Genomic DNA, 27287 nt, shown 5'->3' with positions numbered 1-27287 from the left:
AAAAAAGGTGTTACACTAGTCTACAGATGTGAAACAATATCAGAGGGAGATTAGGTTACATGCCTAGAGTCTAATAATTTATCAAAAAGAGAAATGGTATTTGAACTCAGTACAAATAATACACATATGCTCCATATTATAATAGGCACTGTGGAAACAGCCATAAAAAATACACTACAAATAAACAGGCCCTAACACTGTGGGAGATAAGTATAAACCAAAGGAAAATGGAAGGTGCTATGAGAACATAGGCACTTAATCCGGATTAGGGATGGGGAGGGGTTGTCGCTCAGTGAAGAGATTATTTTCACTAAAGTAAGAGAAGTGAATGTCTTAAAGCAAATGCCCATCTTCTTTGTCTGTGGACTGTTGGGGAAAACATTAAAATATCAAAGACAGCAACCTCAATCGGGTCCCCCAAACATTCTAGCAAGACTCCTAGGTTTCCTTAGTCTTTTCTCCCCTCTGTTTTTCTAAAGTGGTTATTTTCAATATTCTCCTATCTTCTCACATATGACACCCACCTCCCCAAATTTCCTTCATTCTCAGTAAATGGACCTACCTCCCACTTCATAGAGAAAACAGAAAGCATCATAAAAGAACTCCTCTGAATTCTGCTACCAATTTAATTACCTGCATCCTTTCTCAGTGCTCTTCCCCAAAAGGCCAATGCCTGTACCTCAGTCTCCCACCTCTCACAGACTTTACTGTTTCAACAGAGTAGGAACTTTACTTCTTTCCTTCCCACCATATTGTTTTCTTTCCATCAGCATTTAAAAATACTCGAGTCCTTCCTTCTAAAAAAAAACCCCAACCCCTAGAAAAATTAAAAACCCTATCCACCTCCACCAACCATCCTATCTTTCCCCTTCTTGGCCAAACTTCTTATAGTTGTGTGTACTTGTTGTCTATACTCATCTCCCCCTCACTCCTCACTCAAAACAACCTAGCTCCTGTCCCCAGGAGTACTCTAGGTAAAGCACCACTTTCTCAAAAGTTACCTCCTGCTCCCATACCACCCTTCACTTGCCCTTTGGCACATTTATCACATCTGTAATCACTTAATCTAAGACCACTGTCCCCACTAGACTGTAAGCTCTATTAGAGCAGGGCCTGGGTCTATACTCAGCATCTTTAGCACACAAGTACTCAGTCAACTCAGTGTAAATTTGGATGAAATCAACATGACCCTCTTGTCACTAAATCAGTGGTCCCTTTAATCCTAACCTAAAAAATCTTCTTGTTGACTATTCATTCCTTCTCAAACATTCTACTCACCATTCTTTTCCTCATTCCTTCAATAAATATTTCTGATTGTGAACTACGTGCTAGGTATATTCCAGAAACTAGCGATATATCAGCAAATAAGACGGCGAATAAGACATGAGTTCTAAGGAAAGTACATTTTAGTGGGGAAGATAGATGTAAACAAAGAAGATAATTTGAGATGATGTTATTAAATGCTAAAACAGAATCATGTGATGGAAGTGTGATAACTCAATAAGGTCGCCAGGGGAGCCTCTCTGAGAGGGTGACTTGTCAGTTGATTCCTGAATGATGGGAAACGACCAATCATGTGAAGATGTGGGGAAAGAGGATTCCCAGCAGAAATAGCAGTAAAAGCTTGGCCCCAGGTTTTCTGCTCACTCTACACACTCTCCCTGAGCATCACATCTGTATCCTTTTCTGCCATTCACCACGTACAAGATAAGGACTCCTAAATCTATATCTCCATTTCAGCTATCTCTTTGGAGAGCTGGACACACAAATTCCAAGATGCCCATTCAACACTTCCACTTGGACATTTCACAGATGCTACAAATTCAGTGTAACTAAAAATGAAAACATCTCTCATCAAACCCATATTCCTTCTTCTGTATTGTTCTAAGTAAACTACACCTATACCACTATACCATACCACCAGAAATCAAGTTATCTTTGATTCCTTCTTTCCCTTCTTACCATCTAACATATCAGCAATTCTATAGATTTAATTTCCAAAAGATACTTCAAATTTGTCCACTTCTTCATCCTCATAGCCACTATTAGTCAGTTATGACATCATCATCTTCAACAGGATTACTGAAACCTCAGATTGGTAATTCTGTTCCAGGCTTGAGGCCCTGATGCATTTGCCACAATGGAGATTATGCCTAAACCTCTTCAGTTACACCTCACACCCTTAGCACAGCTTAGAAACCCCTTCACGGCATGACCCTTGCCACAAAGGGATGACTTTTGCCTCTATGTGGCTGATACACAACATGCACTTAAATAGCTGTTGGCTGACTGAAAACAGCTCTTTAGCAACACGTCTTGCTATCGCTTGCCTCCAGGCTTTTGCACTATGCTATTCCCCAGGCCCAGAATTTTATTCCCAATTGTTTATCTTTCACCTAGCTATGTCCTAATCATCTCTCAGTTCTCAACTAAGATGGCATTCTGTTTGGATACACTTTTTTTTTTTTTTTTGAATCTCTTCCTTTTTTTTTCATAGACTATTTTTAGAGCAGTTTTAGGTTCCCCTCACATGACCTCTCCCATTATCACGATCCCCCACCAGAATGGTACACTTTTTACAAATAATGAAACTACATTAATACAGCATTATCACCCAAAGTCCACAGTTTACACTAGGGTTCATTCTTGGTGTTGTATATTCTATGGATTTGGACAACTGTATAATGACATGTATCTACTATTATAGTATCATACAGAGTAGATTCACTGCCCTAAAAATCTTCTGTGCTCTACCTATTCATCTCTCCCTTCCCCCTAAGCCTTGGCAACCACTGATCTTTTTAGTATCTCCATGGTTTTGCCTTTTCCAAAAGGTCATATAGTTAGAACCATAAAGTATGCAGCCTTTTCAGATTGGCTTCTTTCATTTAGTAATATGCAATTAAGGTCCCTCTATATCTTTTCATGTCTTGATAGCTCATTTCTTTTTAGCACTGACTAACATATATTCCATTGTGTGGACGTATCACATAAATAAATGAGTATTTACCTACTTATCTACTGAAGGACATCTTGGTTGCTTCCAAGTTTTGGCAATTACGAATAAAGTGGCTATAAACATCTGTATGCAGGTTTTTATGTGGACATAAAGTTTTCAACTCCTTTGGGTAGATACCAAGGAGCATGACTTCTGAAATGTATGGTAAGAGTATGTTTAGTTTTGTAAGAAACTGCCAACCTGTCTCTCAAAGTGGCTCTACCATTCTGCATTCCCATCAGCAATGAATGAGAGTTCCTTTGGCTCCACATCTTTGCCAGCATTTGGTATTGTCACTGTTCTGGATTTTGACCATTTTAATAGATATGTAGTGGTATCTCATTGTTGTTCTAATTTTCATTTCCCTGATGGCATCTGATGTGGAGCATCTTTTCCTCTGCTTATTTGCCATCTGTTTATCTTCTTTAGTGAGGTCTCTGTTAAGGTCCTTGGCCCATTTTTTAATCAGGTTGTTTATTTTCTTATCGTTGAGTTTTAAGAGTTCTTTGCACATTTTAGATAACAGTCCTTTTTCAACTATGTCTTTTGTAAGTATTTTCCCCCAGTCTGTGACTTGTCTTCTCATTCTCTTGACATTGACTTCCACAAAGGAGAAGTTTTTAATTTTAATGAAGTCCAGCTTATCAAATGTTTCTTTCATGAATCATGCCTTTGTCATCACCGAATCCAAGGTCATCTAGATTTTCTCCTATGTTACTTTCCATGAGTTTTATAGTTTTGTGTTTTACATTTAGGTCTGTGATCCATTTTGAGCTAATTTTTGTGAAGGGTGCAAGGTCTGTGTCTAGATTCATTTTTTTTGCTTGTGGATGTCCAGTTATTCCAGCACCATTTGTTGAAAAGCCTATCTTTTTTCCATTGTATTGGCTTTGATTGGATACACTTTTTGAATACCCTGATAACCCCACCACCTGGAGAATGAACCCCTCTAAACTAGGTTAAGTGCCCTGCCTTATGCTTACATTAATACCTATACCACCTTTATGACAGCACCCTTGTATTATTGTATGTGCTAGTCTAGTGTTTATCTTTCCCAAAAAATTCAGAACCATGTTTGTCTCACTGACTTCTCTATTCCCAGCTCCCATAATAGTGTTTGGTATGTAGTAGGTGCTGTATAGACATTTTCTGTATTAATGTATACATGATCTGTTCTGGTATATTTACAGCTAGTCATATTTCAATTTTTGCTGCAAAATCACCTTTATTGGAGGGACAATTGGTATGAAAAATGGAAATAAAAATCTAGAATGGCACAACGAACATTATGGTGAGCGTTTTGGAGGTTTTCATGGACTAAAAATTAAAAAAAATTATAGCTACTTTCTATAATTCCAACTTCTTTCCTAAAACAAAACAGAATAAACCTCAAACTCTACCACTAAACAATAAAACAGTATCAGAAGTGAAAAACCTCTGCTATTAGCAAATTTTCTACTCTTGTTCTTCTCTAAGACAATAACTATAATCTTAAGTGTGGGAGGTTCAGTTCTGTTAACTCTTCAGAGAATTACTGATGACAAGATAATTTTTGTTTTTTAATTCACAGTTGAAAAAAATTAGCAAAATTAGCATGTATGTAAATTGAGAGATTTCTAGAATTGATATGACAACAAGTAGCCAGAGCAAAAATTTTTTTCTACTTTTTAATCACCTGAAGATAAATAATCATCATTAGCAGTTCTTATCACAATAAAGTTTTATAAGAACTAGAGTACGTTATTATTCTGTAAAAGTACTATTCATGTTATAAAAGAAAACTGATATTTTCCTGCATGTTTCACTTTGCAGTGAATGCAAAATTTATTTTAATTTTTAGAGTTGTATTATTATGACTGAAAATAATTTAGTCACGGGATGTCTAAATGAGAGATATACAATAAGATGAATTGTTATAAAAACAGAGGCTATTTCTCAGAATACACTACATTGATGGAAAAAACCAATAATACTAAACTGAGTTTAAGTTCATTTTTTTTAAAAAGTGGGTTTCCATATCATATATAAACTAATTCTCAAAGACTGTCTTACAAAATATTCTTTCACACCTTCCTTGATAAAGATGTTTTATATACAGTAAGTATTATTTCCTTATCAATTTACTTAAATCTGCTTTCAAATAAGAAATAGATTATGTCACATATTCAGTCATTATTTTCCTAAGAAAACTATATCACACAAGAAACTCAGGCTGTAAAGGATGCAGATCTGTGGCTGATAGAAGCTATACATGTCAAAATGTATACAAATGGTGACAGTTACATCTGTCTTAACGTACCCACTGCCAATAAAGTCTTGGAAATATCATAGTGATCAATTGTTTATTATAAAGTGATGATTACAATAATGGCCTCAAACATAATTTTACTTATAGCATCTTTTTAACAATGGTATATAGAAATTTCTAACTAGACTGCTACACTTCCTATATTTAACATCCTTCACATTTTCAGTTGGATACCAGAGAGCATGACACGTTCAGATAAAACTCTTTCACATGAACTGAGACAGGCTGAGGGAGTAAACACTGAGCACGGCTCTGAAAACAGATGGAGTGGCAGATGGGAGTGCAGATTGGGTTCACTTGATCTGTGTACAACAACTTTACTACTCAGTAAGATGTGGCTCAAATCTCATGAAAACCTTGCAATGTTTGTCCTTTTATTTCATACATGTTTTTTTCCTCCCCCAAATAAATATGTTTAACATTTTAAACTTTGTTCATTTAAAGTACTTGTATGATAAATTATTTAACTAAAATATATTTTCTTACACATTTTTGGAACATATGGTAGGCAAGAGCAGTCGCCCAGTGAAATAAAATGTACACTGACTAGTTGTCTAAAAATTGTAAAATTAATTACCTTCCTTCATTGATGAGTTCAATAAATGCAAGTCCTGCATTCTTCTGAATAGAATTTTGCCATTCCTAAAAGGAGAAACCAAACCAAGTGTAAGAAAAATGAGCATTTAAATGAAAGTAACATCTGGTTTAAGGATCATGTTGATGATGTTAATAATTTCCACATGATATTATTTCAAAATCTTTCTACAAGATTTTTAACAAATGTTATTTTGTAAGAAATCAAATGGTAAGAAGTAGCCCTGAATTACTTAGTTTAGAAGGTGCTTTTGTATTCTCAGTAAGTTTCAGGCGTGATGTAGACTGAGATGAAAAGTGAGGTCACAGGTACAGAGGGCTCTCGCACAACCCTTCCTTCCAAAAGGGACCAAATGAGTAGTAACGCAGTGACACAGACTAGGAATATTTGGGATAGAAAAATTTAGTCCCTAATATAGACATTTGTCATTGAGATTGTAAAATGAAAATCAGAAATATAAACAACGTATTTAGATGGAATTAGAAACGAACTGTTCTAGTTACATGCTCAGTCCAAATGACTGAAACTACATAGAAAAAAAGCTACAAATAAATTCTTTTGAAATTTGTAAAAAAAAAAAAGGGAAAAATATTAAAACTATAGTCAAATATAATCTCTCTTTCCTGATTTAGATTAGAACATATTTGTGAATCTGGCACTTGCACACTTTCATCATTATGAATATAAGTGACTACTACATAGCGTTTGGATTAGGAAGGTATATTGCTTATTTTATACTCTTCCTATGGCATATTTAGAATATGCTTTACACAATTTTTTTTTGGTTATTAGTTCATTCTAGTGATTTCAATTTTTTGGTTTTTTTATATAGGTGGTAAATTGTAATTTTTTGAATTGAAAATTATATTCCTTTCAACAGTTTTATAAATAAATACTTCCCTAATTCATTTTTATAAAAAATCTTTAGTGATCTCTCATGTCACTCATATAGATTTTTCCTCCATGATATTTCCACTAATAAAGTGCAGGATGCACAGAGGTGCTCAGCTGCCTGCCCATGAATTCAGTTTCACAAATAGTCTCCATGTCAACCCTTCACTCTACTCCTGATCACATTCCCTTTTAAAGCATTGCACACATGCTGGGAATAAATGTGGTCCCCAAAAGTAGGTACTTGGTGTGTAAATATTCTCTGCTGTAAGTAAATCTGTGAAGACTTATCTAAGAACAAATCATGACTCTATATATCCCAGGAGACAGAGTCAACAACTTGGGAAAAGAGATGTGGTAGCCTGGGGACAGTAACAATCTTATAAAGGCCTAAATGATTCTGTTTTTAGCAAAGCCATTGTGTTCTAGCTACCATAACCTTTAACTAAAATTTATCCAAATGACAAGATTGCTATTGCATTTTACAGAGCTAACTCAAACTTTCAAATCATTTCTGTTGAAATCAATTACAGGGAACTCTTTTTCCTACATTTTAACAAAATGACTTACTACCATTCTCTTAGATAATTTACACATTCCCATTATATATCTTATATTTATTGCAAAACATGATCCCACAAAATGTGCAAATTTCTCAAGAATACTTGACGTTTATTGTGATATCAACTTAAAGAGAAAACTAATTCTTTTGTAACATGAAGCATGCCACTCTGAAGAATAACTTATTCTTACAGAAAACTTCTTAAATATGATTTTCTTTATCATACTGTTTGTATACCAAGGCTCTTTTATCAGTATAAACTTCTAATATGGTAATATGGATAGGATTTTCAAGAAGGTATTTCACAAAGTACATACTCAGGTATTATATACACATTCCAAATTATACTATGTCTAAAAGATCACAGAGTAAAATGCTTTAAAAGTTCTGCTCAAATCAAACCAAAAATACCTGTAAGCCGCCTTCAGCCCATGAGATGCTCATTTGCAATCATTGATAAAGGAACAGTAGAAATAAGCTAAGGATATTAGAGTTTAAAGCATGAAAAAGCCAATGAAAGTGTATGACCACAAGATTTCATTCAAGAATTTAGTGTTTTAGAAGAGGAGCTTGTCATTTTTGAACAAGAGGAAATAGTACAAGATTGTTTTATATGTCTTTCCAGAAGAGAGGCAATAGGTGTCTACACTAGTATTTCAAATAGGGAATTGGAAATTAAGAGACATTATAAAGAAGAGATGCCAGGACTGGATGAGAAATTGGATTTAAGGGCTAAAGTAGAAGACTGGAGTCAAATAAAGTTATGAAGTTTTTAACATGTATGATAGAGAGAATGGTAATATTATTATAAAAATACTGACGAAGGGTAGACATTTGGGGAAAATCATAAGGTTTTCCTCAGTTTATATTTGTTGGATTTAGAGTGACATTGGCATACCAAAAAGGAATGCAGAATTTGGAATTATTTACATAGAAATATTGATTAAGGCACAGCATTAGGTAAAAGTCTCCAAAGAAGAATAAGCAGAGAGAAGATCAAAAGACCTGGGCTGAGGGCCTAGCCCGGTGATGTAGTGGTTAAGTTCGCATGCTCTGCTTTGGTGGCCCGGGGTTCACAGGTTTGGATCCCAGCGTGGACCTACACACCACTCATCAAGCCATGCTGTGGTGGCGTCCCACATACAAAATAGAGGAAGATTGGCACAGATGTTAGCTCAGTGACAATCTTCCTCAAGCAAAAAGAGGAAGACTGGCAACAGATGTTAGCTCAGGGTCAATCTTCCTCACCAAAAACAAAACAAAAAAAAGAAAGACCTAGGCTGACTCTTGGGAAGCATTCACATTTTTAAGATTAGAAAAAGAAGGAGTTAACATGGACAAGAAAAGATCTACCAAAATTTAAGAACAGTAGCAAAATATTACAGCACCATGCAAAAGAAAATAATCCACTTATATACATTGGCTAGGAAACCAAAAAGATATAAGACCCTTTAACCACTAATATCATTTTCTTTTTTTTAACGATTAAGAATTTAAATTTTATTGTATGTGAACTGTAAAATATAAAATGTAGTAAATCACAAAGTATATGAAACATAAAACCAAAACTACAAAAATAAAAAAGATGTCATTCCAAGGGAAAGGATGGAAAGCTCTGGTGCTGGAGCCGGCGCTGCTCTAGCTCAGGAGGTGGTGCTAGAGCTGGTTTTGGCTCTAGTGTGGAACTGGACTGGAGTTGGTGCCGAGGCTGGCTCTAGCTCTGGAGCTGACTCCATCTCTGGTGCTGGATATGGTGCTGGAGTTGGCACTAGGTTGTAGCTGGCCCTAGCTCTCTCTCTAGAGCTGGTACCAAAGCTGGCTGCAGCTCAGATATACTGCTGAAACTCATTCTTGAATTAGCTGTACTTCTGGGGCTGACTCTAACTCTGGCACTGGTGCCAGATTTGGTCTTAGAATTAGTGATGGAGATGACTCTAGATCTGGAGCTGATACCGGCTATGGAGCTGGAGCTGGAGCTGGCATGAAGTCTGGAGCTGATACAAGAGTTCATGCTGGAGTTGGCTGTAGCTCTGCAGCTGGCCCTAGCTCTACCTCTGGAGCTAGTGCAGAAGCTGGCTTTAGCTCCAGAGCTGCTGCTACCACTGGTTCTGGAATTGGCCTTAGCTCTGGAGCTGCTGCTGGATCTGGTGTTATACTAAATGATGGAACTGCCTCTATCTCTGGAGCTGGCTGTAGTTCTGGAGCTACTTCTAGTCCTAGAGCTGGCACTGGCTTTGGCTCTGCAGCTGGAGCTGTCCCAGAGTTTTATGAAGCTCTAGAGCTTGTGCAAGAGCTGGCCCTAGCTCTACACATGCTGGAGCTGGTGCTAGTGCTGCAGTAAGAGCTGGTGCCTGAGCTACTGATATCACTTTTGAAGATATTATCTAGATTCCTGTTGGCAACCTTACTTGAAAGACATAGACCAAGACAAGAGTAGAAAAGGGATGCCAGGAACAACAACAACAAAATACAACAAAAAAAAGAAACCTGGAAAATGAGAAAGAGACAGTGAAGGAACAGAAAAAAAAAAAAACCTATAATAATATAGTTGAGATATGGGAAGCTACTGCAAACGTAAAAAAAAGAAGGCTTAAAAAACGATGAAAATATCTCCCACAAAAGAGAAAAAAAAGATGAGATGCAACAAAAAGATAAAGACAGGCAACAAAAACAAAAGAGAGAAAGAAATAAGGAAATTAAAGGATCTTCTGTTGAAAGGCCAATATCCATCGAGTCAGGAATTGTAGAGTGAGTAGGGAACATGGAAAAGAGGAAAATAGCAAAGAAATTAAAAAATTTTACCAGGAATTGAATACATGATATAACACCCCCAGCAAGGTACATTATAAAATTTTAGAACACCAGAGTTAAGGAAAAGGTTAACAGGAAAAAAAAAAAAAGCTTATATCAGGAACCCAGAATCAGAATGACACTAGACTTCTAAACAGTGAAACTGAAAGACAGGAGAAAAGAAAACAACATCTTCAAAAGTATGAGGAACAAAATACTCAGCACACAATACCCAGCCAAACTATCAATAAAATATGAGGACAGAAGAGTTACATTTTCAGACATGCATAAGCATTTATTTTTCATCCATTTTCTTTCAAGAATCTACTGATGGTGTGCTCTGCCCAAATGAGGGAGTATATCAAAAAGGAGATACCAGATTATCTTTTGACAGTCCCCAAATCTCAGGGGCTTAAGAAACAAAGGGTTATTTCTTGCTCCAGTTCCATGTCCTCTGCCTGAGTTCTGCTCTGCATCATGATCATCCTCACTCCAGGAGCCAGACCAACAATGTAGGCATTGTACGGAACATTGTCAGCAACCCGGATGAAAGGAAAAGAGAATGAGTTTAAGCATCACTGTCCCTGGTAGCTTCTGCCTAGAAGTAATACATGTCACTTTTCATATTTCCCTGGTCAAATAAAGCCACATAACCAAGCCTCAGCTCACTGGAGCAAGGGAGTACAAACCTACCAAGTGCTCAAGAGGTGGGAAAGAACCAAATATATGTAAACAAACCTAAACATTACTAGAAGGGAAGAAATCAGAAAGAGGTAGACAAAAATCTAAGAACCAATGAATCTGACACAGGAGAGAGGCAATGGGAATTCTCCAAATGATGGTGAATGGAAGTACCAAGACTGTTGTCTTGTTAAGCAGGGGCTGAGAGAATATCTGATATGCACTATATTTACAGCAGGTTTTTATTTCACTTGGAAAGTTTGGGGAAAATTTAGTGATAGGCATATAGAAAACTTAGCTAACAAACAAAGAGCAAGGAGGCCATTAACTCCAGGAAAAAAAAGAGTTGTTTAAGGAAGATACATGGTGGATAGTACAGATACGAATGATATTTACAAGGGATATTGATACACTCAAAATTGTAATATATTAATAGTGGGCAAATGCTAAGAAAAATAGGGATTTCCCCTACCCTTTTCTTTTTGTTGCTTGTTCTCTTTAATTGGATCAGAAAGCTTAGTTGGAAATTCTTTTCCAATGAGGCAGTCAAAGCTTTATGGTCAGGACAGAAAAACTCAGAGCTGGGCTTCAGGTCCACTCCCCTATTTTTTAGTAGGGGATTGTGTCAGTGATATAAGAGTGAAATGCTATAATAAAGTAAAAATATATAAATTGAAAAACCATGAACACTGGTACAACAATGTTATCTAGAAAACATTGGTTAATAACACAGGAAACAGCTAAAAGAGTGCAAAGTGGCTGCCTCAACTAAGTGGGTGTCAGAGGTGAACCGGGGGTATGATTTTTCGTTGTTGTTATATGTTTTTAAGCTATGTACACACATTTTTAAATTTCTTTAAAAATAAATTTTTTTCTTTTAGAACAGTGTTAGATTTACAGACTATTGTAAAGCTAACACAGAGTTCCTGTGAACAATCAGAAGAGACGTACAGCATGCAGACTAATATAGACTGTCAAGAAGGAAATAATTTTATCACATACAGAGAGCTTTTGAATATGGAAGAGGTATTAAACTCTGAATGAAAATTTATCATTGCAATGTATATATTTTTTCCTCTAGAATTGTTTTTATCAATAAGTAGGCAATGTAATTTTTGAATTTTTTGGATGACAACATAATGCTGTTGACAGACTTCGTATTTGACTTCAACTCCTTCCTCAGAAGGCCTGAAGTTATGGACTTGCTCTTTTCTCAGTTTCTTACCTAAAGAAGAGCTCACATAAGAGAGGAGGCCTGAAGTCTTCTTTCCCAAGAGAATTTTCTTGGACCTTTCTGTGATGGTGGGATTGTGTCACTTTCTCATTTTATTCTCCAAGTTTTTCAGATTTTTTAAAAAATATAAGCATTAGAAACCTATCACTCTGTTTGTATATCACTACGTTGTCAATTTCCCTACATGTCAGAAAGGTCATGTTTGATGAGGGCACAGGAGAGTTCCTCGGATTTGGTGATTAGAATGCAGTGGATGAAAGTCTGATTGCCCTGGGTTGATGAATGAAAGGGAACTGAGGAAGAGAGGGTGGTAACTGGATTAGATGCTGTCAAAAAATTTTGTGGTGAAAGCTAAGAAAAAATAGGACAGGAGGCTGACAGAAAGATAGGTTCATAGTTTTTAGGATGAAGAGACTTAAATCTGGTTATAGACCATAGAGAATGAGAGAGAGACAGAGAAACACTGATAACAAGAGAGAAATGGCGACAAGGCTTGAAGAAGGCAGTATAGGGTTTCTTAGAAAGGAATAAGGACAGTTCTTTCTTCAGAAAAATAAGTGTAGATGCAATTTTTCTTTACTTGTTTACATATAAAATAGTCCACATTAGTACTCATGAAGGGACTGTGACTTAGGCAATACAATTGTAAACTTTACTGTAATTCTTTTCCAGAAGAGTGTAAACTCCTTGGTCTTATTTGTCTTGATCTTTTTGAAGTGAAGAGAAATGTGGTTTTAAATCCTAATATAATTTTAATTTTTAGCACCTGCTACAGCACAAGCCATATAAGTAATATTATACAAATATTATTATTAGTGATTTATTGGGTAAGCTGCAATTCACATGCAACTCACCTCTTTTTACTGTCAGCGATGTGAGGCCATATGACAGGTAATAAAACTTCTTAAAATGTTTCTATTAAGGATGCTCATAACTAACTGAACTTAGTGTTTCTCTACTCCTATAGAAGCACAATCTAACTGGGTTATTCTTCTGTGAAGACATGAAAGAGCATTGCTGATTACAAAAAGAAGAAAGGATCTATCTGTGGGGAAGATATTTTCCATTCTCCTCTGAGCCCTGACAAGAAATTTAAGAGGCTCTATCTTGCTCTTCTGCCACCTCTAAGTCTCCTGCTCTTCGCTGCTCAGACATAGGCAGCTATCAAACACTTACGTGATATAGGATTTTAAAACAACATAAGGTGAAATATCAATTTTCCAACATAAGGGTTTTAACACTAGCTATCTTGATAGTATTTTCCACGTCTCTACAACCTCAGATTACTCTTTATATGTTTTATGTGCACACTAACTGATTAGATTTTAGCTACTGTATCTTTGAAGGAAGAGCCATATTTTATTGATCTGTGGTCATTGTAGGGCCAAAGGAAATAGATGATGCAATTTTCAAAGTGACTATACTACAGCATTAAGGCAATAAGAGTTCAATTCTAAAAGTTTAGTGATATTAGATGGAAAACAAAGAAAAAAATCCTTATGTATAAAATCTAAGAAATATCATATTCCCCGGCATCTTTTTTTCTAGGTTCTATTAGTTATTTGCTTGCCAAACACGAATATTTTCTTCTCTACCATAGAAGCCTACCGGCTTGGGCAATAACGTGATATGGCTGGGAGTACAAGAGTAGTTTTGCAGGTCTTGACCTGAGTAAGGGCCAAAGCAGATTTCACCTAATGTCAAAAGAGTATAATCTAGTGTTTGAAGGTTTTCAAAATTGCTCATCAACAATAATAACCTATTTGTATAATTTCAATTTATCAAGTACAATTTCTGTTAACTACATTAATTAATATTAACAACTTGTAAGGTCACAAAAGTGTTACCCATTGTCTTTCCTTAAGAAAGAGTGTTTAGGGGCCGGCCCTGTGGCTTAGTGGTTAAGTGTGCACGCTCCGCTGCTGGCGGCCTGGGTTCGGATCCCGGGAGCGCACCGACGCACTGCTTGTCAGGCTATGCTGTGGCGGTGTCCCGTATAAAGTGGAGGAAGATTGGCCCAGATGTTAGCTCAGGGCCAGTCTTCCTCAGCAAAAAGAGGAGGATTGGCATGGATGTGAGCTCAGGGCTGATCTTCCTCACCAAAAAAAAAAAGAAAGAAAGAAAGAAAGAAAGAAAGAAAGAAAGAAAGAGGGTTTAAAGTTTTTATTTTTCAAATTCTGTATGAGATACAAAAGTCCCAGGCAGGAGACATACTAAGTCCCAGGATATACATATTCATCTCCTTGGCATCAGAGACAAAAAAGAAAAGTCAAATAACTTAATTCAAAATTATGACTAATATAATATGGTAAAATATGAATTTTAAAACATAAGGGCACAGAATGTTCGTGCTTTATGGTGGGTGTATGGGCTACAGTCTGTCACCCCTTCAACCCTTCCCTACTATCCACTGCATCCCAGGGGGCTGCTTCAACAGAAGAGATGGAGAAGTAATGGCTTGAGCCACACAAGTAGCACTAAAACTAGAAATTTTAAAGATAAGTTTTCATCAGCTGTTTTCTGGGATTTAGCATGAGACTTATTTTAGTCTCTCATGTTTTGGTGAATTTTAAACAAATAGATCTCATAAGACAATGAGGAAAAAACAAGTTTATTTCTTTCAACTACTTAAAAAAATACTAAACAAGAGAGAGAAAAAGGTACAATAAATATTCCTCACAAGATAAAGTATACTTTCCCTCTCAGAAAATATCTTGATTGAATGTGGTATTTCAAGCTTGTTTAATGACTTCTGAATGACAGTTGTAAAAGTAGCACAAATAATCACTTTGGGGGCATCTTTAGTCAAAAAGTCTAATCTCCCTACATTCTCAGTAAAATATGGTACACAGTATTGAGTAGTAAACAAAAATGCATAAGTGTAAGGAAAAAAATGAAATGTCAAGGAAAATCTACCTTATAGGAAAAGTATAACAAACGGCATATTCTCCTCTGGTTATCCCAAGCTATAGATGGATTTTTAGACCTTACTCCTATGGAAAAGGGCAATACTCTAATAAGAGTTTATGCTGGCAAAGTAATAAATCTTAAAGTATGTAAAAGAAATAATAACTTAAAAACTTAACGGGAAATGGGATCAAGCCTAGATCATTATTTTCCCAACACTTAATAATTATTACTTTTATTAATCATAGAATATTCCCTCTGAAATACAATTATTTATATTTTGTAGAGATCTGCTTACACATATGTCTCCCCACTAGATCATAAACTCCTTAACGAAAAGAAGGATCTTGTTTAATCTAATTATGCATACCTAGTAAGCTGGAAGTGTCTGACATACTGTACATACTCAATGTGTTTTTGTTGTAGAACTAAATTTAATCCTCCCAAATCTATGGTATCGCTTAAATCTGTGGTTCTTAAATCTGGCTGAACAAAAGAATCAACAGAGGAGTTGTTAAAAAGTACCAATTATATCAGAATAATTTCTAAGGATGGGGACCAGGCATTGGTATTATTTTAAAGGTTCCCAAACGATTCTGATGTGAAGCCAGTGTTGAGAACCACTGACTTCAGTCATTTCTACCTCTCAACAACACTGCATGCAAACAAACCTCAAACTATCTAACTTGCCAGCATGAAGTAATTTAGTTGTTATGAAGTGATGTGTATAGGTTTCTTCAAATTATTCAATTATTTAAACTTCGTTCTATTCATTTGCAAAATAGTATACTAGTGCATCATAATTATATCATAATTTACAAAATAATGATTGAAGTCTCCACATCTCTAAAATAAGGCCATTCCTAAGGTCCTTTTCAGCACTAAAGTGACATTTCATTCCCCTAAATGGTATTTTTGTACGACTAGAAGTGTTAACTTATAATGAATGTGTAAAAAAAAAATGTGAGTAACAAATTAGGTTAGGCAATGATTATATTCTTTTACATGGACACACATTTGTTTCTGCATTACAAAAGTACTTCTTAAATGCAAATTACTATTCTAGGAGTTTCAAAAGAATAATTAGGTAAAATATTGAAAGGGGAGATACACAAAACTTTGTGACAAGAAAAGTATATGGCGTAGAGGAAGAACTGAGTCTTTGTTTGTTGTGGTTGCTGAGGTATAAACCACACTGAGAGTTAACAAGTGGGATATAGTTGGACAGAGAAGGGACACTTTAATTGCTGTCCTAGCTCTCTAACAATTCTGACATGTAGAATTAGAGAAATTACTTAAAACAAGGAAAATGGATACATGAAAATGTATACAACGGGATAATAATTTATTGTCATTTCCACAAAGACAATCTCTTGGCAATGACATAAAAAAGTATATTTTAAAATCTTATCCACAAATCATTCCAGAAAGTCTTTACCATTTGAGAAAACACACATACACTCACCTACTCCACCACTGAAGAAAATGAACAGCCATGAGAAAAGGTGTAAATTAAACATAGGCATCAAATTTTTATCTTCATGGGGAAACATACTAAACTGTGTTTGAATGCCTGCAGAGAGCTGCCAAGTCTTTAGACAGTTTTGTCACAATTTTTTAACTCTTCTACATGGATGCATAAAATTTCCTCAAGATGAAGGACTTTTTCAGAGAAGTGGATATCAAGTTAAGGACGCTTTGAAACTAAACACTTTGAAGACAAATAGGTTCCAGAAGGATGACAATGAAATCCCTATGTTCTCTTCACAATCACTTTATGGTAGTTAGATGACCTAGTAGAAATCTCACACCCAGGAAATAACTTTTTCCCCCACCAGCTTTTCCTCCTCTATGTCAGCTCAATGCACATTTCTCATTCCCTTTTGCTTTGTATACAATTAAGTAAACCAATTTAATGTCCTTAGGGATGCAATCCATCTTAAAATCTTTGAAAATATGGAAAATATTTCAAGGTAAAAAGAGGAGGTTAAATTAATATTTTAAGTCTTCTGGAACTCCAGAATTGATTTTCTACTTCCTATACCCTTAATGTCTACTTATCATTAACTGCCACTAAAGAAGTAGGTATGTTCTCCAAAAATGTTCATAATGAGTATTCATTATAATTGGGCTGCTTATAAATTTTGTGCAATATGTTAGAGAAGTTATTAAGTACAAGGACTGAAGTAAAAAAAATACTGTGTAGAGAGAAAAACAGAGATGAAAAATGTTTTCAATATATGTAAAATATAAACTAATGAAAATATATATGCAAGTATTCAAAGTTATTTTTTTCATTTTCATTGCTTATTTTTATGAACATCTTACTAAAAGCATTATAGGAAAAATTGAATGTAAGAAATGAATAATCAATGGTCAGTTCAAAGAGATTCTTGATATGAAGGTGAACCACAGAAAAACCATTAGGCAATATGGAAATATATCTAATCAGTTACTAAAAGAAAAGTTGGTGTATCATATAAAGATAAACATAAGGAGGTTCCCAGGATCTTAGTAGATCACTAAGTTATGTAAATAAATTCAACAAAACTTCTTATTATAAATAGTCTTATGAATATATAGACATACACCTAGACATACACTTGTGTTTGTATTTACAATGAGAAATAATCTGAATAGTTTCACAAGATAATATTTTTTCAACAGAGCATTTTCCATAAATGTGAATATACATAATATTTTCTATAAATGTGAATATATATAACATACAACCAGACTTATATGCTAAGTTGAGTTGTTGAGGATACTTGTTGAGAAAACATCTGCTACTAGAAATGATCAGAAGAAAACAAGGAAATGATAATTTTATTCAATAAAAAAATAGAGAAAGTGTTTCATATTTTAAGATCTTAGGTAGGAAAACAGTAAAAGCTAGAATAGGGTTGTTAAAATAAACTTTCAAGACGTGTGCCTTTTTAAATTAAAAATTTAAATTCAGTAAAAACAAATATGCAACATTTTAAAAAGTTAGTGTTTGCTACATTCCAATATGCAGTTTAAAGTTTAATAATAATATGGTTTTCAAGAACTTCAGTTCTTGAAATTAAAGTTTGATAGAACAAGAAATGTTGTAACTTATAAACACTAGAACAAAATCCTGTACTGGTCTGTAATCAATGAAACAACAACAACTGTCTTTCTCTGAATTCTATGATTTATCAAGAAAAAGATCATTTACATTTGTTTAACAGAAAACATTTCTTAAGGGCTTACTACATATCTCAGTCATGACTGATGTACTACCACTTTGTCTTATGTTATATAGCACTGTTGCTATCACTCTTTTGATGATGGTCTTTGAATGTTATATTATTCTAGAGCTAAGACTAGGTCTATCAATAGAGTGATCCTCAAAACCTTATAACTTAAAAAAAGATACAGTAAAATAAAAATATAAAGGAAATTATACCATTAGCATCAAGAGCTCTAGCCTGTATTCAACTATATCACAAAAATGCTGAGTATTTTTAAGTTACTATGCAAGTTTAGCTTCTCAAAAAATGTTCATAAATAACCTAAAGATACAATAGACATTTAATATTTCTTAAGACGTACATTCCGAGACCTTTGTACATACTCATATTTTGTTACTACCACCTAGGCTTATTCTATATCCCACAGCAAAAGAACATTATGAAAACTGCCTTATTTTCAAGAATAAATAGGGAACAACCATGCTGCATTGAGCTGTTGATGCTTTCTTATTTGCTTGTCTTAGTCACTCCCACATACCAAACTGGTAGCACACATGATCTCAATTCATGCCTTGGCAAAATAATAAATCACTCTATGCTACTTATTTGTGTTACCACTTAAGAATAAAAGGAATTTCCAGTATTAAATCTTGAATGTTAAGACGCTGTTGTGGTTCATTAGCATGAAGCAGAATCATGTGCAGTTATATTAAATATTTCATATTTATTCATGAATAATCATGCAGCAATAGGTGTATAAGCCAGTAAAAGAATGTTAGTGTTGTAGAGAAACTTAGATATCATCCTTTTTGATCCACGGCAAGAATCTTTGACACACAATTAGCTGATCTTTGCTTGAAGACCTACAATATTCTGGGCATCTGGAACAGCTTATTCTACTTTTGGACTACATTAACTTTAAGAAAAAAGAAGCATAGATATTCATATATGGAGGGAAGAGCTGTGGTGACCAATGTAGCATCTATTAGGTAACATGTGGCTATTACAAGCACTTCAAATGTGGCTAGTATAAACTGACATGTGTTCTAAGTATAAAATATACACGATTTTTTAAAGAATTTTTTACTGAGGTGACAATATACACTTGATTTGAAAGACTTAGTACAAAAAAAAGAATGCAAAATATCTCAATTATTTTTTTATATTGATTACATGTTGAAATTATATTTAGGTTAAGTAAAATATATTATTAAAATTAATCTCACCTTTTATTACCTTCTTAAAGGTGGTTATTAGAAAATTTAAAATTGTATGTGACTCACATTATATTTTTATTGGACAGCACTACTCTAGAGTATGAACTGGGAAAAGCAATTTTTAAACTATTGCTGGCATAACAGCAATTTTTGCTTATACTAATAAGCATTTATGTGTAGAAACATAGTTTGAAAGGATACATATTAAGTGATCCACTGTTATTACTCCTAGGTAGTGAAAATACAAGGTAAAGGGAACTTTATTTAACCTTATAATATGCTAAAATTGTTTTCCTTTTAATATATAGGAACTACTTTTGCATTAGAAATTATTTTGGAAATCTATGCTCAATTGATTTCAACAAGGGTACCAAGACTATTCATTCAATGGGAAAACAATAGTCTCTTCAACAAATGGTGCTAGGAAAAGTGAATATCCACATGCAAAAGAATGAAGTTCACACCATATATAAAAATTAACTCAAAATGGATCAACTACCTAAATTTAAGAACTAAAACTATAAAACTTTTAAAAGAAAACAGGAGAAAATCTTTATGAGATTGGATTGGGCCATGGGTTCATAAATAGGATACCAAAAGCATAAGCAATAATAACAACAACTATAGATAAACTGGACATCATTAAAATTAAAAACTTTTGTGCATCAAAGGACACTATCAAGACAATAAAATTAACCCACCGAATGGGATAAAACCTTTGCAAATCATATACTCGATAACAGTTTAGTATCCAGAATAATAAAGAATACCTACAACTCAACAACAAAAAACCCAATTAAAAAAATGGGAAAGGATGTGAATAGACATTTCTCCAAAGAGGATACACAAATGGCCAATAGGTGCATGAAAAGATGCTCAACATCATTAATCATTAATCATTAGGGAAATGCAAATCAAAACCAAGAGATACTACCTCTCACTCACTGGGATGGCTATAATTAAAAAAACAACAACGAATTAAAAAAAAAAGACAGAGAAAATAACCAGCGTTGGAGAGGCTATGGAGAAATTGGAACACTTGTTCATTCTTCACGGAAATGTAAAATGGTGCAGCCATTGTAGAAAACTGTTTGGCAGTTCCTTCAAAAGTTAAACATAGAATTACCACATGACTCAGCAATTTCACCCCTAGGTATATGCCTAACAGAACTGAAAGTAGAAACTCAAAATGATATTTGCAGGCCAATGTTAACAGCATTATTCACAATAATCAGAAGGCGAAAACAACTCAATGTTCATCAATAGATTAAGGAATAAACAAAATGTGGTACTATATATAGAATGGAATACCATTCAATCACAAAAAGTAATGAAGTTCTGATACATGTTACAACATGGACTGACTTTGAAAACACTACATTAAGTGAAATAAACCAGACATAAAAGGACAAATATTGTATAATTCCACTTATATGAAATATTGAGAATAGGCAAATCATAGAGACAAAAAGTAGATTAGAGATATCAGAGTCTGTGGCAGGGAGATATAGGGTATTACTGCTTAGTGGGTACAGAGTTATTTTTTGGGATGTGGAAAATTTTTGGAAATAAATAATGGTGATGATTATGCAACATTGTGAATGTAATTAATGCCACTGAATTGTACAGTTAAAATGGCAAATTTTATGTTATATATATTTTACCAGAGTAAAAATAAATGAACCACATCGTCTGGGGGACTGAGTTTTACTTTTAATCATGAATTAATGCAATAAGAAATTAATAAATATCTATAGTATGTGCTGGACACTGTGTTAGGTGTGGATGACACAGTAGGGAGCAAAACAGAAGACACCACGGGCAACACAAAAACAAAATGAACTTTGTTATGGTGTAAATTTGTAGTGTAATTGAAATGAATAATATCCATAAAGTGACCTGGGAAGACTCTAAGGCTTTATGTCATCCTTAAGTCTTTCTTTTTGGATAGTTTTAAATAAACATTCTATAATTTAAAATGCTCTCAATAAATGCTAAATAAATATACTGATGAGACTATACAATACTTATTTTCTCCATTGGCTGAATGGAATGCTTCAAAAAGGGAGGAAATACTGGACATAATGCTTATTCTAAAGGACATTCCAACGCAACAGATAAAGGAAATCATGCCTTTATCACCTATAAGAGCATCCAATTAAAGCATGTAAACAGGTACCTTTATTTACTATTTAGATATATGTACTTCAAATGCTAAGGGGAATTATAGAGTGATTAGAGCCATATAATAATAAACCAGAAAAGCTTCATAAAAGGAAAGAGTTTAAAATAACTGGGAAAGTATGTGGTAATAGTAATAATTCTGTAATTTTTTAGTGGTGGTGGTTACATCAATATAAGAAATGAAATTGCATTGATCTATATATAGACACAAACAAAATGCATGTAAAAAATGCTGAAAGCTGAATATGTGTAGTCTAGTGAACAGTATTGTACCAATATCAATTTCCTGGTTTTGATACTGTATTACATTTATATAAGATGGCATTATTGGAGGAAGTTGGAGGAAGGGTATATGGGGCTCTATATACTATTTTTGCAACATCTGGTGAGTCTACAATTATTTAAACAACAACAACAAAACTACAGAAAAAATGACCATGAGCGAATGTGCAGTGGAAGAAAAAGAGGAAACAGAAAATTACTTAATACATGCTCTCTTAATACATGATAGCTAATAAAAAGAAAGTATGTTGAAATATACATACGACAGAAGGAAAAAAATCCACCAAAAAAGCAAGAGAATGTATAATAGTAGTAGGACTGTGAAATATATAAACATTGTTTTTGCTATTTTTCAAGGTTGTTGTAATGTGACTGAAGAAGTTACTATAATGTAAACATAGAAAAACAAAAACAGGGAGAAACAAACAAACTAAAATAAGAAAGGAAAGGGGTCGATATTGTGGCAAAGTATGGAAAGGGGTTTTAGGTCAGGGGGGTGAGCTGTCAGTGACCCAGGGAAATCTGTTTACCTCAGAATATGCTACATTCCTTCTCTTCTGCCACAGAAATTATAGCACTCTTAAGGATTATCCTGTAGGTGACCAAGGCTCACTGACTTCTTTTTGTCCCAATTTTAGTAGAATTATGAAAACTCAGGCACGAGAAAGGACTGTCATCTCTCTTTTATATTTTACCATTTTCACACAGATGAGTTCTGAACTTTTGTTCATCCATCTGTTTATAATTTGGGTTGTATATGAACTAAATATACAAGGATGAAAGTGTTCTATCATGTACCAGTATCATATATATTACAGGTAGCTTAGGAAAAAATATTTTATAACATAAAATATTTTATAAAGTAAACTCAAAATTTATTATACCTGCTAACTTCTCCACAAATTGAAATAACAGAAATCAATAATAAGAGACCTCATGGAAATGATCAAAAGTAATTTGAATTATATGCTTTTAATCTTTGATTACATTTTCCTAGAGGGATGCTATCAATAATTGGGTCGATAACAAATAGTTGAGTCTGCCCTCCTTATGTACCTGTTCAGTGACATTCTTCCTAAGATAAATTAAATAGAAATTTTGTGATTATTTCATATTTATATATTCTTTATTTTTCCTTAAAAATGTCTACATTTTTACTATATATTTTTCCATATTATATAATAATTTAAAATCTTTATTTCGACCCAAGTTGACAATAATCTTTATGTATCACCATATTTTTCAATCTCCTGCTTAACTTTTTATTTATTCTTAGGAGATATTGCAAACTTTATGACAAGAAAGATGATATAATCGTACCAACTCCAAAAAACTTTAAATGCCCAATTTGCCCCTTTAACTCTGAGATGATGTCATACTACAGAGAAGAGCAGGGTCAGGTATGTCTAGAGAAAAAGGCAGGGATTTGTGAGATACTCAGGAACGAAACAGTGGCTTTATTCCTTCTAAGAATAGAGGCAGAACTTGTAAAGGCAAAGATCATGAACTACCCAATACTATTCACAAGTTAGAAATTTCTTATCAACCTCAATTCTGTTCTATTAACATACTATAATACTTGATATTAAAAAATACCCTTGAGGAAAGTGTTGTTTCATGTATTGCCTGGAAATGGGCAATTCCCCTACATAACCAAATAAACCCAAATAAATATAGTCTGGCTACTTATTTTCTGATGTGCTCCTAATGAGGCTGGTCACTAGTGAGAGCATGGAACACATGCATTTCTCTCGGGACTTTTGCTCAGACTGTTTCCTCGGCCTGAATCTCCTTCCCTGCTTATGCTGTGTAGAAAGCTATTAGTTTTAAGGGTCCATCTTTAGTCCATCTCAATAAAGCCTCCCATGAAAATCTTACCGTTGGTTCATAGGATCAATTTTATGAACCATACATAGCTATTATTTGATTATATTCTTTCTATCTATCTATCTATCTATCTATCTATCTATCTATCTATCTATCTATCTATCTATCTATCTTATCTATCTATCTATTTATTTTGTGAGGAGATCAGCCCTGTGCTAACATCTGCCAATCCTCCTCTTTTTTTTTCGGAGGAAGACTGGCCCTGGGCTAACATCCGTGCCCATCCTCCTCCACTTTATATGGGATGCCGCCACAGCATGGCTTGCCAAGCAGTGCGACGGTGCGCGCCCAGGATCCAAACTGGCGAACTCCGGGCCACCGCAGTGGAGCACGCGCACTTAACCGCTTGCGCCACTGGGCCGGCCCTGATTATATTCAATTTAAAACATCGTGCCACAGTTTTTTTCTTTACTGATTTCAAATTCAACTACATAATGGGCAAGTTTCATAGATAACACTAGATTCCTTAAGAAGTGGAAGAATATATCAATAAATCTTTAGTAACCATCACAATGCTAAAAAAAAAAGTAGTCACTAAATAATTAAATAATTAAATGTGACATAATTTCATAATGAGGATTTCATATTTCAAAAGCGGCTTGAAAAAAACTAGTCCACTCCTAGTTTTCTTACATTTATAATCTTCTTATTATACACATCAAAAATTCTTTCAGTACTGAGTACTCAAGAATGCGTATTTTTTAGTAAGCCTCCATATTCATCTCGTCTATGTCTTCATGCCTCAATCTTATATTTATTATAGTCAGAAGAAAAGTATGTCTTTCTCCTTTGCACCATCTGACTAAACTGCATCAGACTGGAAAAAAATGAAAACTTTAAATTTCAAAGTCCATATCATTTGAAAAAGAAAAATCGTTCTTCAGTTGTGGTTCTTTTGTAAGTGCTGTGTTTAGAAGTCCTGGGTTATGGCCCTGATCACATCGTGTGATCTAAAGAAGTCACTAAAATCCTTTTTATTTAAGTATATGAAGTATTTAGAAAAGAATAAAGGCAAACAAAACCACAAAATAATTCATGTTAGTAACTTCATACACAGATCTCAGCGACTTACAAGGCTGACTTCTACTTTATGTTACTTATACATTTTTTGGTTTTTAATGAGAATAAAAATGATTTATTAAGTATATATTTGCTTAACCAGTGTTTCAAGTCAGAAAGTACTTACGTACCGAGAGACGTTTTTTACATAAAAGTTTCTCAATTTATAAAACATTTTCTATTGACAGATCAGGCACAGAAAAACGCAAGTGACATCTGCTAAGCTTTACTTATGAAAACTTAAAGAAATCCTACGGGATAACATCACTCAATTTTTTCTGCAATACCTCTGATGGAGACTTTCTAAAAAAAAAATCTGGAAATAATTAGAAAATATAATAGTACCTAAAAAAGTTTACTTGAAAACTAAATCTGCTATTCATCAAAGAACACAATACACTCAGAATAATGTAATGGAAAAATAAGGTACACATATAGAATAATGTAAAGCACCTCAACCATATCTGATCGTAAGACTTAAAAAGTTGACAGAAGACAGTATCAGACTTGTGATATACTAAAGAATTCTGTAGGAAACTTGTACTTAACCGATTAAGCACTGATTTTGTCAAAATAATACATGTTAATTATTATACTTCAGTACATTTTACTTCCAAATGACAGGAAACAAATTTTTTTAAAAAGATGCAACTGAGTGTAACTTTAACATAAATTGAAAGGTAAGAAGAATAAACAGTTACTTCTTAAAATTTACTTTTGTGTCATAAGATGGAAAAGAAAAGTATTCAAAATACAGCAAAAAAATGTTTTGGGTATATGTGGAACACTAAATGCAATATAATGATAATGCTAATATCTTCTTAAAACTTAAAATATGGTTTCTGCAGAGACCTAACATTCCACTGGGGTATAGACTGGATGGCATGTCCCTGGGAGTTTAAAAGGCTGTCCATATGAACCAAATTATCCTTGACAAGTACCTTCAGACAGTTGTAATATGATCTCATTTAAATTTAGACCATATTTTGCACACAAACCACTGAAATAATAAGTTTATTCAGGAGCTCAGATAAGAAGAAAAGAAAAGCTGATATTCTTAATAATATGTAGTTTACATGCAATTTCTGAAATGAAAAGCATAAAAATAAAAGCATCTACTGTGTTGTAGCAAATGAAAGAAAACAAACGCTGCAGGAAATGCTGTATTTTCTTCTCCTTTTTCAACCCTTAGCTACCTCTTCCCTCCAAACAAAATTTTATCCTTCAATGGTTTATTTAAATTTGGAAAAAGAAAAGCACACTTTAAGCAAATAAATAAACTGGAAAATTCCATTTGCATTGAAAACTTATTTTAACCAAGAATTAAATCACAGTGTGGATAATATCTTAGTTGTATTTCTCACTGTGGAAAAAAAAAATATATATATAGTACATCAAGATAGCTACTCATTCAGATTCTCAATTGTTTTATTAGTACTAATAACTGTTCATCATAATAACACGAAGCTATCAATACTTGTGAAGTGCTATAAAATAAAACAAAAAGATAACTCAGAACTCTGCAGCTTTAAAGATTCCTCAAGATTGCCTTCTGCCTTGGCAGAAGGACAGCCTACAGAACCATGCTGATTCTACAGGGATCAGCCCCATTGTCGGAGAGATGCATTAAGGCCTGCAGAAGAAAACCCTGCTTCGGAGAGTGCTGTGCCAAGCAATCTCCATAGCACCATTAACTGTATTTATTTCTCTTCATCAGAAGTCTGCTACTGCCATGGTTGCTCTGCTAATGGGTGAAAATAAGATATAAATCATCTTGAATTTGAGTAGTAGAGAAAAATGGCAAATAATTTTAAGAAATTTTGAAGATGTCCATTTTTTTTCTGTGTCCTTAAAAGCAAGGATTTATACTTCCATGGAACAACTAACAATCTACAAAGATGATTTTGTAAGCTAATTTCACAGTAGAAGAGTAAAATCCTCCCACCTGAATTGTCTTGAAGGAAGATTACTCATTTGTTTCTTTAAAAATATTTTGTGGAAAGCAGCATTTCAGTTTAACAGAAAATAACAAAACAATTGGAGCCTTTTTTTTTTTTACAAACATACATCTTTAAGTTACTTAAATGAGGTATATTTAATCAATCAACTGCTTGAAATATTTAAATACACTCTGAATTATTTAAAAAAATTCAACTCAAAAATCAAACAGAGATATGTTTATAATATTCCTTTGCTGAAACACTGAAAGAAAGTGCACTGCATAGAGAGCTTAAATTTCTCACTCTTCCTTTCAATCAATATCTGAGGCAAAGTTGCATCTCTAGGGCCCTTAATGGCAGGAATTCCTGGAGCCAGCAAATGAGTAATGTTAAACCTATGATTAGATGATGAGGCCATCAAAGACACTAGACCCTAATGCTACATTCCTCTTTATTTCTCTCAACTGCAGTGAAACCCAGAGCTAAGGAAGAAGGAATTTTAAGCTATTTTTTTCCATAAAAGCATTTTTAAAAAAT

At 34.1% G+C, this 27287-nt stretch overlaps 1 protein-coding gene across 6 annotated transcripts in view; it reads right to left on the bottom strand.

The window, feature by feature from the left end:
* Positions 1 to 27287, bottom strand: part of NBEA (neurobeachin) — a 696720-nt gene that overhangs the window by 320795 nt on the left and 348638 nt on the right. For all 6 annotated transcript variants that reach the window (XM_058547999.1, XM_058548001.1, XM_058548000.1 and 3 more), the window contains one exon: positions 5884 to 5948. In XM_058547999.1, coding sequence (XP_058403982.1) covers positions 5884 to 5948 — 65 coding nt within the window. The remainder of the gene's footprint in view (positions 1 to 5883; positions 5949 to 27287) is intronic.

The sequence above is a fragment of the Diceros bicornis genome, chromosome 9, assembly GCF_020826845.1.
Source record: "Diceros bicornis minor isolate mBicDic1 chromosome 9, mDicBic1.mat.cur, whole genome shotgun sequence".
NCBI classification, from domain to species: domain Eukaryota; kingdom Metazoa; phylum Chordata; class Mammalia; order Perissodactyla; family Rhinocerotidae; genus Diceros; species Diceros bicornis.
This window is presented reverse-complemented; position numbering and strand designations above follow the sequence as displayed.